Source organism: Amblyomma maculatum, chromosome 11, assembly GCF_055883805.1.
Source record: "Amblyomma maculatum isolate TAMU_Amacu chromosome 11, ASM5588380v1, whole genome shotgun sequence".
NCBI classification, from domain to species: Eukaryota; Metazoa; Arthropoda; class Arachnida; order Ixodida; family Ixodidae; genus Amblyomma; species Amblyomma maculatum.
The window spans coordinates 19,378,532-19,396,774 of NC_139354.1; the positions used below are offsets into that span (position 1 = coordinate 19,378,532).

Genomic DNA, 18,243 nt, shown 5'->3' on the forward strand with positions numbered 1-18,243 from the left:
GCTGTTGACACGTGCACTTTTTTTTCACTCTTGCCTCAGCAATGGACAATCCAAGAAGAAAAAAGACAAAAGATGATGCAGACATTTCAGTACGTCATTGGTACTTACCATCGCCACTCTTCCCAGGCTCTGTGTGTGGGGTTTAATAATGGGGCTCGGACTCTGCTCTCAGAGCCAAACGCCTCGGTGCTAGCTCTGACCACATCCGTATCAGGGAAGATAAAAATACACTGAGGCACAGCCAGCGGGCCAAGCTGTTTATTGGGAGCGCCTAAAATTTTTCCTCGGTCGTAGCAGCATCCGCGCTGGGAGGGGGCAGGAGGGGCCGCCCGGCTGGCTACGCCAGTTCTCTGTGGACGATATCAGCTACGACCGTGACTCCGTTGCTGCAGTAGGCTAACATGTGACGATGACTGCAACGAACTCGCCGCTCTCGATCTCTGCAACTTACACAGTCAGGTATAGTGATTGAGAGCAGCACAGTTGTGGGGCGAGAATTTGCTAGTCATGTGACTTTTGTACTTCACAGGCTTTCTTTCAAGCTCAGAAAAAAAGATGCATGTCAGTTTTGTGTGATTGTGGATGATGGAATATGGTTATCTGAAGGTGCTTTCTAACTTTGCAAATGCCATGTATAGTCTAAAGTATAGTAATTTAGAAAAATAAAGTAACTAATTAATTGCAGTACAAAAATATTCTGTTGTGTGCAAGATGGCTGGAAGCCGTATGCAACTGGTTTCCTTTGTCTACCTCAAATATTGTTTTAACCCTTGGCTCAAGTTATCTGGGACACCTAATGCAGGCATTTAGCATCAGTCAACTAAAAGACCAGGCAGGCTTTTGAAAAGCTACTCTGCTACAGACCATAAAACCCCCTATATCTAACCTTCAAAGATTACAAGAAAGCTTATCTGACTCATTCAAAACTTGGCCAATTAAGCATTCATAGCAATAATTAAAAATACTGAAAGATGCCTATAAACTAGTAACTGCACAGTCCTCCATAAATTTATAAAATCCCAATAAGAAAGGATGTTAGGCAAGGAGGCGTACACTATCTCTCCAGTTCTATATTCATTTGTCCTTCGCGATTGCTGAAGGTGCAGATACCTCCAACCCTCCCATCATCTGGATGCAGAGGTCAGAGAAGCTCATGTATAGGACACTTACTAATTCAGTAGTTAGCATAGAGTTCAATAATAACAGTGTTGCAATTTCATATGCAGCAAAGTGCATGAAAGAAAGCAAGACATAAATGACACTGTACAAGAGAAAAATTTATTGACTTATAAATACTCAATATCCTTAAGAGATCACCAGACTCCTTGACAATATGGCAGCTTTTTGGGGCTTTTTTTTAACGCTTTCTCTCTTACTTCTGAGCATGCATTCATTTGTGGCTTCCTCCGCAGATCCTTTTGTACCGGTTCGTACGTACTCTTGGCATCCGCATTTCTCTCAAGTGTGACAGTTCTTGTGTGCCAGCGTGGCTTATCACACGCCTGAATTGTCGACGAATATTCTTGTGCCAACACCAGCACCTTTTTTCCTTGCATACGCCAGACCAGCATCATCCGCAACACGTTACACATTTGGAAAGTAAATTATATTAAAGAATAAATGCTTGCTCCAAGACTCCAGTTAAAGGCAATGATTGCAAGCAGACATGCTGCATGCACTACGTCATTGCTGTGTGATGTAACAAAAATAGGTGCATAAATAGGGCTCTTTACTGACAACCTTCCCTGTGTTGTTCCTTGTCCATGGACAAGATCGAAACATTGAACAGTATGCGTGCATTCTTGAAAGGGGGTAACCTAGGTGTAGCACAGATTGAACAGCTAATTTTGTTTTCCTGGACAGTGTCGCAGAGACCCCATGAGTGCCATTGTAAGTTAAATCTCGTTACAAGAGACACTGTTACAAGGGACACTCGGTTATAAGAGACATTTGAAAATGGTTTGGTTGGTTTTCCTATGTCTGCCATGTTAACAACATTGCATACAAGAGACATGGTTACAAGAGACACTCGGTTACTAAGGACAACTTTTTCAGGTCCCTGGAGTATATTCTTCACTATTTACAAGAGACAACCCAGGTGTGCTGATGCAATGCATCTGGAACGTACCAACTCGTACATGATGCACTTCAGATTCCCTTAGCTAAATCCTGTTCCATATCAGTGTCCTTTTTATTGTGTATGTCAGGAACTGAGGAGTGCTTCCCCATGATTGGAAAGTCAAAACGGCATCGCATTACTGTTACCTACGAAGCAAATCAAAATGCATGAATGACATCCAGCATTTTTAACTCCTCACTGTTAAAATTTGATCACAAGATGAAAGCTTAGAATCCTGATGTCTTTCTCCTTGTGAATCATCTGAGGGTGACAAACCTGTAAGCATCTGAGGGTGACGAGCATGTAAGAGTGCCTCAAAGGTATTAGAGCAACAGGAAGGATTGCAAAGTGAAGTGCTTTACCTCCAGAATTTGGGAAGCAATACACTCTGCACTCACAAAAATACATATAGTACTAGTATGAATAACTTCTTTAAGCTTTCCTGAACAATTTCCTGTTAATGCATGTGAATTCATTTATATACTGATGTGCAGTGAACTGATCAACACAGTGATTTTAGAATTTTTGGTTACAAGGGACCTTGCTTACAAGAGACATGTTTTTCGGGTCTCTTGAGTGCTTCTTGTAACGAGGTTTTACTGTATAAGGTCGCCGCGGTTTGCCATCGTCTCCAAAGTTCGTCTTACTTGCGAAGCAGTTCGTCTATATGGATTTTTTTACATTCAGTCCCAAGAAAAATCAAACAAAACTCTCACATTCTCAAGAATCTTGAAACAAAATAATGAGCCAATATTCATGTAAATTTTTTCAAATACCTAGGCATATATTTCAAATTCAATATGCACTGGAAGGATCAAGGAAAACAAGTTTGTTCAAACTTGTAGCATATGGTTGTCATACTCTCTTGAAAGCATGAAAAAAGTTTTTTTACCCTCTGTATACTCTATTTTGCTGCGTTCCAGGTGGTGTTAACCATTTCTTGTTGCATATAGTAAACATGTGCTAGTCAAGTTGGAGGCTAGTTTGTAACATGGCGTTGAACTAACGACATATGTACTTCCAATTATATATGCTTTTAAACTGCCGTTTCGGCAAGCACGGCTCCAACATGATGCATAAGGCATGGCAGTCTAATTGTAATACACAAACACACATACTGAATACAATATCAGTAGAAAGATTGGAAATGCAAGTCCAAAACCTTATTCAAAAACATGTCGCCCACAGGACTGCAACGCTTTCGCATTCATACACGTAAACAGTGCCTATAATAAATTTTTTTCTATTTGAAATGCTTGAACCTAGTGGAAAAAGTTCACTTTTCCAGTCAGCTTGCATTTTAACTTTCCATTCCTTCTACTATACGTTAAAGTAGCGCAGAAAATTAATAAAGTACTACGATAACTCAGTGACCTGTTTCCCGTTAGTTTCTATAAATGGGCACTACAGCTGCAAGTGCCAACAATCTAGCAAAAGTGTAGGACATTACAAAAGAATCCACTGAATGATATTTTGACTGATCCGACCCTAGCCTTGGTTACACCATTATGCACAAATGTGCTGTACGTTCATTCCATCTCAGAAAAAAAAAAAATAATGCAGAAGGTACAGCATTCAACAAAAGTCTTCAGGCCACAGGATTTGTTTTTAAGCCGACAATCGGACATCCGTGAAGCTTAAAACAGTTAACAGAACGGTAGAGGTGGCATTTCTTCCCTACGAAGAATTTGAGTTCTTGAGGGATCAGGTTCATCTCTGCGTTATAGGAACTGTCGCACTACACGGTTCTATGGCATGAAAACTTTTGGCAAGCGGACGCAAAAGTGGAATGACCATGTGCTTTGACGAAACTGCGCGCCAGATTTTTCTGACGCTGAAGCGGTTATTTCCGATATGCATAGGGTACCCTCCTAAATATACTTATCTTGCCCAAGCAATTTTGTCTAATACATGTTTTTATAAAGAAAAAAAAAAAGCAAATGTTGCGGTTCGCATAGTGTCTACTTTTGCTCACAGGTGTACCAGAGTTAGAGTTCGAGGTTACCATGGCAATAAACGAGTTACAGAAAAGGTGCAATGCACACAGCTACATACTACCAGCAAGCAGTGCAGGTATTAATTTCAACTTTTCAAGAAGTGTGTCGAGGGCAAGTACAAGAGAGGTAACATTGATTAGGCTGTTACACATAAGCTCACAGTAAACAAGGCACAAAAAGCTCACTTGCAACATGAACTGCTGCTGTTAACTAATTTGAGGGCTTGGGAAGTGATCTCAAATGCCCTTGTTTAACAGTGGCCAACTATTCTGCTTGATTTAATCGTTTGATTCTCAAGCCTTAACCACCTCCCCAAAGCTCACACACAATCTTCTCTCCCATGCATTGTGTTAGTGTGAATAAGGTTGTTCTGTTACCATTACATCAAACAATGCAGGACTGCAGAAAGCACCATGACAACAGCACCTAACCACATATGGGTGGACACCCGTTCTTTGGGATAGAAGGCCAGCAGTATGTGTTCAGCCACCACTAACTAGTATATAGCATCATGAATTTAATGCCGTGTTTGTTTCACACTTTTTCCTTCACTTGTGTGTCACCATTTGCACTGTATACCTCACGATGCTCCCAAACCAGCTAGCTCATTAGCATATCTTAACTCTATCAAATACTCCGAAAAAATTCACCCCCCCCCCCCCCCCACCAAGTGTCACATTTTTTTTTAACGCTATGCATTTGGAGCAGTATGGCAGAACAGTCAAAAGGTTAATGCTGTTCAGCTGTCACCTACGTGAACAAATGTTACATGTGGGGAGCCATGGACAAGGTTCTTAGAGACAGTTTGAAAACTGCGCGGTGCAAAGTGGGCCAAAACGACCGCCAATCTGGGGCGAGTTGATCGCAAAGCGACTGCAGCACCCTTCTCCCCCACTGTGGTTGATGGGTGAGGCCATAGCATAGAGATAATATGTACACAGGCGGAAATTTTAAAATATTAGTTACCCTTTCTTTTTCAGCATCGCAATGGAAAATAAAACTGTGCCTGCGTTTTTTAAACGAATATTTGAAAGTATGAAACGCCAGTGCGTTTGCAGGCGTATCTCAAGCGGGCAGGTAGCAGACGACCCGCTTGAGCCGCGTCTGCAACCTCCTCGCTTAAGATGAGTCAATAGATGCGGTGGCTTTTATGTGCATACAAAAGTGTGTTAAAAATGCAAACACAATTTTATTCGTTGCATTGATAAAAGTTGGTTTGTAGTATTTAAAATTTCACCCATCTACCGCAGCAGGAAAGAGGGGCGCTGTGGTCGCTTTGCGATCAACTCACGCCCGACCGGCGATTGTTTGGGCCCACTGTCTCAATCTAAGAACGTTGGCCATTTGGCCATGAAGTAAAAAAAAAAGTGCAAGTTCTTTCTGTACTTGCAGCACGCATAAAAAAATTAGCTGGTTGTACCGAGTCGCAAGAAAGGCAAACACAACCGAGACACATTTGTAAGTTATCTGGTCCAAAGAACATTTTATTTCATACATGCAAAAAGTCACTTTCAAGAGAAACTGACAGAAATGAAGCTTCAAGGCAGGGACAGGGGCGATTCAATCTAAACTCGACGGGTATCTACAAGACCGTCCCACTGTCCTCTGCCACCAAAAAAAGCCATGCAAATATATATACAGACTGCTTCAGGCTTTTTCATTCAAGCCTAATGTCACCAGAAGCCAAAACTCAGTTGTGTTTTTTGCAAAGCACAGATTGCACCAAACAATAAGTCAGCCAGCAGTCTGCGAAGTTCCTTGGCAAAGGCGGGCATTACACAAGACGGAGAAAAAAAAAGTACAGACAAGACAGTCACACACGAGTGCTAGGCTTATGTACACGCTCCACTTTAGTTTGTACAAATACACTTGGAGCCAAGCCAGTAGCATGTTGGATCCATTTCATGGCACACTTTTCGTTTATAAACAGCGCCGTGCCAGGTCTGTCTCTCTTTGCTCATACCATGTGCGCCGGTGCAATGGCCACGTGTCCTCCAAAGCATGCAAGATTTTACAACCGTCCTGTCCATGCCTTTCGCGCATTTTTTTTTCTCTTTCGCAACGCACGAGACACTTCAAATTGTACTTGCCAGGGCAGAGAAAAAAAATCCATCGACTTTACTCCTCCGCTTCCCTCTTGCAGAATTCACACAGCTCTGCGCAACGATGCGCCACCTTTCCGAATGGGTTATGTACATCGGATCACCGTGAAAGCGTCGGTAAGAAAGTGGCCAGGAGAAGCCAATGTGCGCGCGCTTTGGCCGGCTACAGAACTGGCCGATCTCCACAGTCCTTTATGTGAAGAAAGAAAAGCTTGATTATGAGTGGACTGTACAAGTGAAGATGACTCCGCGGACACGCGGCAATCGGAGACACTGCATTTCACAAGCTGGAAAATATAATAAAAAGAACTGAATGGGTGGGAGGCAAATGCTTAAGTCTTCAATGGCATACCTAGCCTTTCTCTGAAGATAGTCGATGAAGACAAGCCTAAGGGGGGCTCCCACTAGTGTACATGTGCAGATGCCGGTCTTGTAAATGTGTGATGGAAGGAAGCTACTTGACTGCAATGTTATGTTATGTGATGCAGTGCTAGAACAGTTTCTTTTTTTCTTTTTTTCGCCTAAGCAAAATATGGCTTTAGTCCTACTGGTTGGCTACATTTGTAGCCAGTGCAGTTCCTTTTACTAACAACAACAACAACAATAACAAAAAAAAAAAGCAAACTTAAATCTAACAGATTACGCCAATCAAAATATTTTTTTCATCGACCAATGACACTTTCACATGAAGCAATCCTAGGCACTGCCTCTGTCGGATAAGCGTCAACAAATTAGAAACGAAACACTAACAGCAACACGTTGTGCACTGAAAAACTGCTGTCACTGTGTGCACAAAAAAAAAAAAAAAGAAGATGCATGGATCTGTGCAACTGGCTGTAAATGACCACTGCATAGCCGCAACAACCTGGCGATCTGTATGGCCGAAAACCACTGTGCCTGCCCGGAGTGAGAAAAAAACCGCTGCTCCCTGGATGACCAGATGACAACACTTGCATCTTTTTCTCGTGGCAAATTCGGTAACGACAGCCGTTTCTTTTCAGACCGGCTTGCAGTCTTGCACCAATCCAAAGTCCGATCCTTGATCTAAAGCCCGACCGCTGTCTGTTCAAGCAGTCTCGATGCCTTCATCTTGCGTGTGCACCACCATGGCGGACTGATCCATGGCCAAGAGTGCCTGGACCGTTTCAATGGGAATGCTGCCATCACTGGGCACCTGGAAGAAAGAAAAAAAAAGTTGCTACTTCACGCTCATGAGATTGAGGAGCATTTTGAACACTTTCAGAGCAGTCCTCCTTACTATAGTCAACTGACAGCCCGAAGCAGGATTAACGTGTCACTGATGCACCCATACGTCCCCCACTCCCGCGTTCAGAAATGCATGGCAAGACGCAAAGCTGGTGCACCCGGTGCCAAGCAAAGGTCAACGCATTGCTTTTCTGTCTCTCTTTTTGATATTTCTTTCCCAAGCTCTTTCTTTTTTTACTCAGTAAAGGCCACTCTACTGTATGGAAAAACTTTACACTGAAGGGGCTAATAATGACGTCCACCGAAGCTTGGCCTATTCATCATGCAATTATACGGTAGAAAATAACTGCTACGTTCGCAGTTCATAAGCTCAAAATTGCGAGTGGTAAAAAATACCTCCCATAGAGTTATACTGCTCTTCTCCGAGTTAATATGTTCCCGGGTAGCACGATTCCCCGGCTACTATGTTGACAAAATGAGGTTGTATAATACTTCTAGAGATATACCGCACGTGCTCACATACGAGCAGGCCCAACGTGGCGGCACACAACAAAGTGCTGAAAAGCAACGACCACCATGATGGCTTCTCTACAGTTCCAAGGTACAAAGGGGGAAGAGACGAGCTAGCATCTGAAAAATGTTCCCGCGGAGACATGACATGAAGAGGAGAAACACAGCGGCTTCTTTGCAGTGCCTAAGGCGCATTTGAGAACTACAAACAGTATGCGTCCACATAAGATTGAACCAGGTCCGACGTTACAGTCAGCCACAGAGATGGCTTCTCCATAATGCAACGGTGCAAGAAGGGAAAACAGTGCAAGTATCAATACTGAATGTTCTTGTATCTCATTCAGAAATTACATTCTTCAACATCAGGCAGTCCGGATCATTAGTTTTACCGAATAATACCTATCTCTTCATATGTATCGACAAGTTGCCCTTTTTCGGTGCAGTTCTGCTTCCGTCGGCAGTTTACGTCCTGCAGTTGGCTACAACTCGAGTGGCAAATACCTCAAGATGAGTCGGCCAACGACGCCACCCAACTTTCGGCGCGGCGCGATTAACCAGTAAATAATCCCATCATGCTAGCTTAACACGAGATTAATATCCTGTCACATCAGTGTGGCAGGAACTCGACCATGGTTCAATTGAGGCACAATAACACTCGGTTGATGCCACTATCCGAAGGGCCCGCTTGGAAGGGCATTTGTTGTTTTGTTTTCGAGTTGTATCCAACTATAGTACCGTTTGAATGCATGCAAAGCTGATGCTCTGGCAACATTTTCTCTCCATATTGACATGCCTTCCAGAGAAACACAACCGTCATTCACCATCAATAACACACTGCAGTGGCTGCAAAGCAGAATAAACAGCAATTGAGCTGACATCAATTCAACACATAAGGTCAGTATTGGAAGCTGCTAGTTAACCTTAAAAGTAGGCTAAGCACTTAACGGTTTTATCAAAGAAAAAGAAAAAGAAAACGTTGATGAGTATCTGCTGGTAAAAAAACGTTATGGAGTCCGAAACAAAAAAAATTAGGGTCTTCTTGGCGTGCAAAGGTTAGCCGACAGTACCGTAAAAACCCGCGTATAATACGAGTTTTTTTTCCAACTTTCAGCGTTCCAAATTTCCGCCTCGTATTATTTGCGGATCCCAACCAAAATGTCAAAGTTTTGCGAGAAGTTTTGGTTTCGTTGTTGCCGCGTGGCTACGGCTTGGCTTTGTTATCGATGTGCGGCTACGGCTTGGCTTCGTTGCCCTAACGTGGCCGCACCCCGCAGTGGCCACGACGTCGAGGTGTCGTCTCTTTGTTGTTGAGTCGTCGAGTGCGCACAGCTTCAGCGCATGTGCTCTCGTGCAAACCACGGTTCGCGAAAAAGTGCACGCTTTTTTCTTTAAGTGAACGAGCAGGATGCCAGGGTCTCGGAAACAGTACTCGGCTGCTTTTAAGAGAAAGGTGATTTTAGTTGCTGAAAACATCGGCAACAGTGCGGCCGGGAGGCAGTTTGGCGTCACCGAGGGAAGCATTCGCGGATGGCAACGACAGAAAGAAGCCCTTTTCGCGTGCAAGGGAATGCGAAGAAGCTTTCGCGGGCCAAAGAATGGCGCATTCCCGGAAATTGAACTCGCTCTGACGGAGTTCGTACGAGAACAGCGAGCATCGCATCTAGCTGTGAGCGTAGAGCTTATGCAAGCAAAAGCTAGGGAGCTTGCAAGGGAAAAGGGAATTCCGAGCTCCGCCTTCAAAGCAAGCAAGCACTGGATACATCGCTATATGTGCCGTGCTGGATTCTCGCTACGCCGGCGAACCTCGATTTCACAAAAGCTGCCCGAATCCTTCGAAGAGCTGCTGGTGGCTTTTCAGCGCCACGTGATTTCTTTGCGAAAGACCAAAAACTTTCAGCTGGGGCAAATAGGCAATGCTGACCAGACGCCGGTTTACCTGGACATGCCATCGCCCCTCACCGTCCATGAGAAAGGCTCTAAACAAGTTTGTATCCGGTCTACTGGAAACGAGAAGACGCGGGTTACAGTCATGCTATCGTGCACGGCAGACGGCCGCAAGCTCCCGCCCTATGTCATCTTCAAGCGCAAGACAATGCCGAAAGGTGAGGAGCTGCCGAAGAATGTCATCGTGAGATGCCACGAAAAAGGTTGGATGAACGAGGATCTTGTCCTCGACTGGGTGAAGTCAGTGTGGTGCAAACGGCCCTGTGCACTGTTGTCCTTTCCATCCATCCTCGTGCTGGACGCGTTTCGTTGCCATTTGGCCGACTCGGTGAAAAGGCTGCTAAGCGACTGCCGCACAGAACTTGTTGTGATTCCGGGTGGGATGACCTCACAACTTCAGCCTCTCGACGTTTGTGTCAACAAACCCTTCAAGGACGCAGTCAAGCGATGCTACGCGGAATGGATGCGGTCAGGTGAGCCTGCAGTGACGCCGGCCGGGCGGCTGAAGCGAGCATCGCCAGCCACGCTGTGCAAATGGATTGTGGACGCGTGGGCAAGCATCCCAGAGGAGCTTGTGCGCCGTTCGTTTAAGAAGTGCGGCATCTCAAACGCCCTCGATGGCACAGAAGATGAGTACCTGTGGGATGATTTGTCCGACAAAGAAATTTCCGAGGAAAGCGCTGCTGAAGATGAAAGTGATTGAAGTGTGAGGTCCGATTTCAATAAATGTCTTGTTTTTTCTCTCTCGTATTATATGCGGTAAAAACTTTTTTTTTCCATTTCGCGTCTCCAGAATTTCACCTCGTATTATATTCGGGTTCGTATTATATGCGGGTTTTTACGGTAATTTTTCATCAGGAAAAAAACCCCATCTTTTCCTTTTTAAAGCTCAGAAATGCTGAGGCACTATGAACAGTGGTTTGGGCGCCCGTCTCGACTGCGGGAGGTGGCCAGTTCGAAACCCACCGCCGGACACCCACCGGTAAAATGGGTACAAGCGTCCCCCGGCCCGGCGCCCGGCTCTCTCAGGGGTGTGCGTTTGGAAGAGGCTCTGCTAACCCTGCTGTGCTCCTTAGAGGGCTTAAAGTTTCGAACAACTAATGACCTGCAAAGGTCTGGTTCTCACAGGTCGGGTAGGGCAGCAGTCGCAAGGGGCTTTTGACAACGCAACTGTCACAAGAAGGCTTCAATTCTCTTTCAATGAGCTGAGTGGGCATGACCAGGTACCCAAGTGCATGCTGCCGACTTGACGCGAGGCAAGCTTTTGTCAGTGCAAAACTTTTACTGGTACAGTGAAAGCTTATTAATTCGAACCTCGATAATTCGAATTTTCGGATAACTTGAACTACACTACTTGGTGCAGCCAAGCTCTATAGAGATCTGTGTATAAAAAAGCCCATTAATTTGAATGTGAGTTAGTTCCGCTATGGATAATTCGAACTACGCGCCACCGTGTCTGGGTGGCTTGGCGCACAAGGCAAAAAAAAAATGTGAAGGAACACCTCCGCGATAGGAAGGCATAATTAGAGGCTGCACACGTCCAAAACGGGGACAGAAGATGGAACCAGGTAAAACCATGGAAGAGTGGGTAAAACTTAAATGGCGCCATGACCGGCGCGGCGGCTGGCGGCTGCCTGCTCTCTTCTACGCAACCTCCGGATACGGATAAGTACTGTCGGCGCGGTCCTAGCCAACATCCATGAAATGCTATGATCTCGGACGAGCACTACGAGTTAAAATTTTTTTTGCGACAGCCATCCATCCTTCCAGACATTTTTTATTTTTTTTGCAACAGCCATCCATCCTTCCACTCGTCAGTCGTCAACGGAAGCGCATGAGTCAGCCACGATCATGACGTTAACTTTTAGCATCGTTCTCTTCAAGAGGCACTTGCTGCTACCGCGCATTTCATGATTGGGGTGGCAGTAGACAGTGCCCCCGGCCCCAGTCGCTCATGGCATGAGTACTGAAAAGGAGGGTTGCACTACCGGACAAGCGCTGGCACTTTGCCAAGTTCGCTTTGCCAACTTCTTTCCCGGTCCCGTGAAGTTCGAATTAGCGACCTTTTACTGTAGATGCCTTACATACTTGACAGAATAGTCGTTACCTACCGCATTATGTGAAATACCACCCGGCAGATAAAACGTCTCGCTTTAAAGCCATATGAATGTACGTGCAGGCCTGAGAGCACAGTGTCTGACTCGGGACCTGAGGGTACCGACAGGCTTGATTCTCATGTTCAAAGCACTGCTCACATTGGCTGCTCCTTCCAATTTGGCTTCAAGAAGACACAGATGAAATTGGCCAGTGCCAGCACCCTCGAAACTTCTGACAATGACCTCTTTATACGAGAGATCTGCCTCACTGCTCAACTTTTTGAAGACAATGATTCAGCTAGGACAAGAACTACGGGCAGGAGAGCTTGGACAATGATGCTATCTTGCCGGCACGTCACTCACGGCAGAACGAGAAACTCCAACTCACCTGGAGCGTGGTCGTCCCATCGGGGTTTTGCACTATCACCACATTGCCCAGGGCAGTCGGCTGCTCCTCTTCGGGCGTCTCCAACTGCACCAAGCTGCCCTCGGCATCCTCGTAGGCGCTCACAATTTGGCCGTCGGGGAGCATGTACTGACGGATGACGGGCTGCTGCACTGCTGCGGTGTTGTTGGCTGCTTCCCCGTCTTCTGCGCAGACCACCTGCGCACACAAACAGCCGCAGTAGGGATTGTGTTACAGTAAAAACTCACTATTTCGACCCTCCCCGTTAATTTGGAAATTCGAACTACGGGCATGGTCCCAGCCGAAGCCAAGACTATGACGATGGCCGCTCATTAGTACGAACATTGAACGGGTGTGCTCTCACAAATTCGGAGAGGCGAACGCGCTGAGGTACAACCCGTGCAGTAAGAGATTACCGAAATATACCTCCCCGAGCCCCGGTTGCATGAAAAAAATGGTGCCCACACACTTCATGTGCACCGTGGCAGCCACAACGACAATTATAAGTTCCCCTCGTTAAAACATAGTTCAGACTCGTAATTTCAGGTTTGCTCTAACTTCACGCCATCCCGCCGCTGCAATTGCGCATGTGCGTCTGCGATCCGTCTCATTTCGTATGCTGCTTGACACACTACTATTCTTCTTATTTTGGAACTGCGTAACACTGTTCTAATGCCTACGCACATATCCCTTGCGTGCATCCACCTGCTGCTCCAGGTTTGGTGAAACTATGCGCTTGGCATGAGTAGTATCACCGAACTGCGCGCTTCACCACACAGTTTCGTGCGGTGAAGCATCCTCAAAACGCAACAAACAAGGCTGTTCTGTGGAGGCCGCAGCGCTAAAGCGGTAGCGGAGGCCTTTACCATCTTGAAGCACTTTCTTCAACGTTCCCGACAGTGTGCGCAGAGTAAAGAGTTGAAGAAACCGGGAAAAACCGCTGTTCTCACGTGGGTTTCATCTCAAATATGGACAAACATCATACAGGCGTTCATTAGATAAAATTACCAGGATGCAAACAGTTTTTGGCAGTTTTTACACGCCCTACATTCATAATTCAAGCTTCAAGTTAATTTGGTCCCTTGAAGGCCAACCAATTTAATGACAGTTTACTGTATTAGTTATTTTACTGGCAGACACATTTCAAGAAAAAAAAGAAAATTACAGTGCATTTCTTTTCCAAATAGTATCTTCAAGGGATCATACCAGAGTGAAAAATAACAATACCAGTGTGACCGCCAGAAATTGGCCTTGCCCCAGAACGCGCTGAGGAATGGTGAATTTGCATTCGTTCCTCGAAATTTTTTAAGTTCAGAGAATCAATAAAACAGAATATGCAATTTTTCGGCAGAAAGCGGCTGCTATGATACTGCTTTTTGCCTTATTTAATGTTTCGTGCTCCGCCGTTTTGTGCCTGTACACTCTCTCTTCCATTCTATCGACCTCGTGGTCTTCTACCGACTTCTATTCTTTTTGAACGAACTGTGCCGACCTCTTTCTGCATTTGTAGCAACTCTCTCTTGCCAGCGTGTGCTAACTGCTTCTGTTCTTCAATGACCTAAGGTCACCAAGAAGTTGGGCAAGCGTATACCTGCTGCTGGGCGATTTGAAGAAAAGCAAAAAATAATACAATATTGGTAGCTCGTGGAAGCCTTACGGTTCCAAATATAACGCGAAGTGCCTCTAGAGGCAGATTAGTTACGAAGAGAAATAATATACTAGTTAAATCTGAGTAAATACGGTAATACAGTTATTGACAGGTACCAGTATCATGACTCTTCCCATAAAAGCATTTGCATGTTTCTGCCAGAGCAGCACTTGATGTGCCAGCTTCCCTGAGCAGATGGTGCAGCTACCCAGAGCTTTTGGATAATACCAGTTGCGATACTTCGCTTCAAAAAGTGACTGGATTTCGTATGCATTTTTCGGGTACTTATGAGTTGTCACGCTATCTGGTAGCAGTCAATAAAAGCTTTTTGCAATTGCCGTCATTGCCTTTTAGAATAGCATTTTTCTCCTTTTCATCTTAATTAACTGTAAGGCTGTTATATTTAAGAAGTTTTGCTACTACAAGTCTTCAACTAAGTTTATTTTCCATGGTGGTTGTGCATTATCAACAATCTGAAAGGCTGCAATTTAGACGCAGGGCTGCGGGAGCCGCCACCATTCGTATACACATGAACTTTGACCAAGAAAAACCGCGGTTTTTCGATACATGGGCCCTATGGGAAGTTTTCCAACTGGTAGTATTGAAGAGCTCTGCTTGCTACCAGCTTCCGCCTTATAGAAGAATTAGAAAAAATTAGGCAAATAAATTAAAATTCCTGCCATTCCACCTTTCATACTGATGCAAAACAGAATATTACCAAAAAAAAAAAAGAGAGGAAGAAGAAGAAGAGATTGTGCCTACTAGTTCATAAAAGTGCAAGAACAGCAGGGCCATAGTTCTGATACTATACTAGTAGCTGACCTGCGTGGTCTCATGCTGGGAGTCTTCGTTGCCGTGGCTCTCCACAACTTGGACTTCAGGCTGCCTTTGGTTCGAGGCTTCGGCTTGAGGCTCCTCTCTGGGCTCAGCCGGAAGCATGGCCTCGGCCGCCTCTGTGGCTTCCGGGGGTGTGGCCGACTCCTGCTGGGAGATGGAGACTGGCGCTGCGGCCATGGACGCCTCGGCCAGCGGCGGGTGGGGTGGCGAACTCTCCGAGGAGGTTACCACACGGACAAAGTTTCGGTTCAGCAGCGACTGGCCAGGCAGGATCTGCACCTGGGTGCAGAAGAGAAAACAAAAGGGTAAACAAAAGGCATGCTACCTCAAAACTGCACATGTAGGCATTAGCGTGCGGGTGCTATATTATGCTGCATGCAAAAATAAATAAATAAATAAAAGGGCTAAAGATTGTGACATTTATTGCTTCAATCCTCCTGAATCCACAGAGCCAATGGATTTACAGTACAGAAGAACCTCGTTGATACAAATCTGGTTTGTGCGCAATAAATGGTGCACTAACATAAATGTGAATGGAATGGCCCATGACACTAAGCATGAATAGAGCACTAGCCCATGCGAGGGTGAGATGGGTGAAGTGCCCAACAACAGCAGGGAAAATATCTCTGCCATTCTTTCACTTCTGCCATCACAAAACTTCCAGGCTAATGAAAACAAATCCGCAACAGGAGTCTGTAAGCACTGGGAATCGGGGACCTTCAGATACCTTGTACTGACAAATGCTGGGCAAAAATTTCGGAACCAAGAGTGGCAATAATACCCGATTCTTAAGTTGTACTTCAATGTCCCAGTTAGCTCAACTGGACATTTTCCTAAATGCAGCAGACACATGACAATTCAAACGCTGCTAACTCAAACTTTCAGTTAATTCAAACAAATTCTAAAGTTTTGTTTGGCCACATATATTTAAATTTAAGCTACTTAAATCACAACTTCGCTTAATTCGAACTTCTGGTAATTAAAGGGCTATGTACTTACAAAACACGTCTTGTCGCTTCATGAAAAAAAAAAAAAAAAAAAACTCTCCAAAAATACTTTCTATCCTTTTCTTATCGTTTCTTTGCGCGATGAATCCAACGTGGCTAAGATTACAACAGAGTTTGATTGCATGTAAAAACTGGAGCCTTGCATCGACATGACGTCACCTTCCATTCTTTCTGCACTTATAAGGCAAAAAATGAGAAATGTGCGTGATATAGACAAGAGTGGTAAAATTGCACACTCCGCACCTCCACTTCTTGCCTCCACTACATCATGGTTCGCAATGCACAGTACTGCAAATGTTTGGCCACTTGTTCCCTTCTCTGTGTCTCTTTTTTCATTTTCTCAATGGACCGTGCCACCCTCTTTCCATGCTTGTAGCCAGCTTTACTCTTTTTTGTTCATATGTGCCGCATGCTTCTCCTCATGGCTTACCGTAAAAACCCGCGTATAATACGAACCCGAATATAATACGAGGTGAAATTCTGGAGACCCGAAATGGAAAAAAAAAGTTTTTACCGCATATAATACGAGAGAGAAAAAACAAGACATTTATTGAAATCGGACCTCACACTTCAATCACTTTCATCTTCAGCAGCGCTTTCCTCGGAAATTTCTTTGTCGGACAAATCATCCCACAGGTACTCATCTTCTGTGCCATCGAGGGCGTTTGAGATGCCGCACTTCTTAAACGAACGGCGCACAAGCTCCTCTGGGATGCTTGCCCACGCGTCCACAATCCATTTGCGCAGCGTGGCTGGCGATGCTCGCTTCAGCCGCCCGGCCGGCGTCACTGCAGGCTCACCTGACCGCATCCATTCCGCGTAGCATCGCTTGACTGCGTCCTTGAAGGGTTTGTTGACACAAACGTCGAGAGGCTGAAGTTGTGAGGTCATTCCACCCGGAATCACAACAAGTTCTGTGCGGCAGTCGCTTAGCAGCCTCTTCACCGAGTCGGCCAAATGGCAACGAAACGCGTCCAGCACGAGGATGGATGGAAAGGACAACAGTGCACCGGGCCGTTTGCACCACACTGACTCCACCCAGTCGAGGACAAGATCCTCGTTCATCCAACCTTTTTCATGGCATCTCACGATGACATTCTTCGGCAGCTCCTCACCTTTCGGCATTGTCTTGCGCTTGAAGATGACATAGGGCGGGAGCTTGCGGCCGTCTGCCGTGCACGATAGCATGACTGTAACCCGCGTCTTCTCGTTTCCAGTAGACCGGATACAAACTTGTTTAGAGCCCTTCTCATGGACGGTGAGGGGCGATGGCATGTCCAGGTAAACCGGCGTCTGGTCAGCATTGCCTATTTGCCCCAGCTGAAAGTTTTTGGTCTTTCGCAAAGAAATCACGTGGCGCTGAAAAGCCACCAGCAGCTCTTCGAAGGATTCGGGCAGCTTTTGTGAAATCGAGGTTCGCCGGCGTAGCGAGAATCCAGCACGGCACATATAGCGATGTATCCAGTGCTTGCTTGCTTTGAAGGCGGAGCTCGGAATTCCCTTTTCCCTTGCAAGCTCCCTAGCTTTTGCCTGCATAAGCTCTACGCTCACAGCTAGATGCGATGCTCGCTGTTCTCGTACGAACTCCGTCAGAGCGAGTTCAATTTCCGGGAATGCGCCATTCTTTGGCCCGCGAAAGCTTCTTCGCATTCTCTTGCACGCGAAAAGGGCTTCTTTCTGTCGTTGCCATCCGCGAATGCTTCCCTCGGTGACGCCAAACTGCCTCCCGGCCGCACTGTTGCCGATGTTTTCAGCAACTAAAATCACCTTTCTCTTAAAAGCAGCCGAGTACTGTTTCCGAGACCCTGGCATCTTGCTCGTTCACTTAAAGAAAAAAGCGTGCACTTTTTCGCGAACCGTGGTTTGCACGAGAGCACATGCGCTGATGCTGTGCGCACTCGACGACTCAACAACGAAGAGACGACACCTCGACGTCGTGGCCACTGCAGGGTGCGGCCACGTTAGGGCAACGAAGCCAAGCCGTAGCCGCACATCGATAACAAAGCCAAGCCGTAGCCACGCGGCTACAACAAAACCAAAACTTCTCGCAAAACTTCGACATTTTGGTTGGGATCCGCAAATAATACGAGGCGGAAATTTGGAACGCTGAAAGTTGGAAAAAAAACTCGTATTATACGCGGGTTTTTACGGTATATGCCGACGTAAAGCTGGCTTCGTTTCAAAACTAGTGAGCCTAGTGGTAACAACAATTTAACAAACAAACAAAAATAAAGAACGAAAAATTTGCGTCAAGATTCTAATTTGCGCGTCACACGTCGCGAGGTCACGTCACAGAAAGTATGTCGCCGCGATCACACGCACCATACTACAGTAAAAACCTCGTTAATTCAAATTCCACGGGGCCGCCAGG

At 45.6% G+C, this 18,243-nt stretch overlaps 1 protein-coding gene across 2 annotated transcripts in view; it reads right to left on the minus strand.

Moving 5' to 3' along the window:
• Positions 1–5,556: 5,556 nt before the first annotated feature.
• The window catches only part of LOC146173000 (uncharacterized), a 32,771-nt gene continuing 20,084 nt past the window's right edge, over positions 5,557–18,243 (minus strand). For both annotated transcript variants that reach the window (XM_084583821.1, XM_084583820.1), the window contains exons 9-11: positions 14,851–15,144; positions 12,363–12,578; positions 5,557–7,392 (exon numbers count right to left, since the gene is read on the minus strand). In XM_084583821.1, the coding sequence (XP_084439947.1) occupies positions 7,285–7,392; positions 12,363–12,578; positions 14,851–15,144 (618 nt within the window). In that variant the 3' untranslated portion in view covers positions 5,557–7,284. The remainder of the gene's footprint in view (positions 7,393–12,362; positions 12,579–14,850; positions 15,145–18,243) is intronic.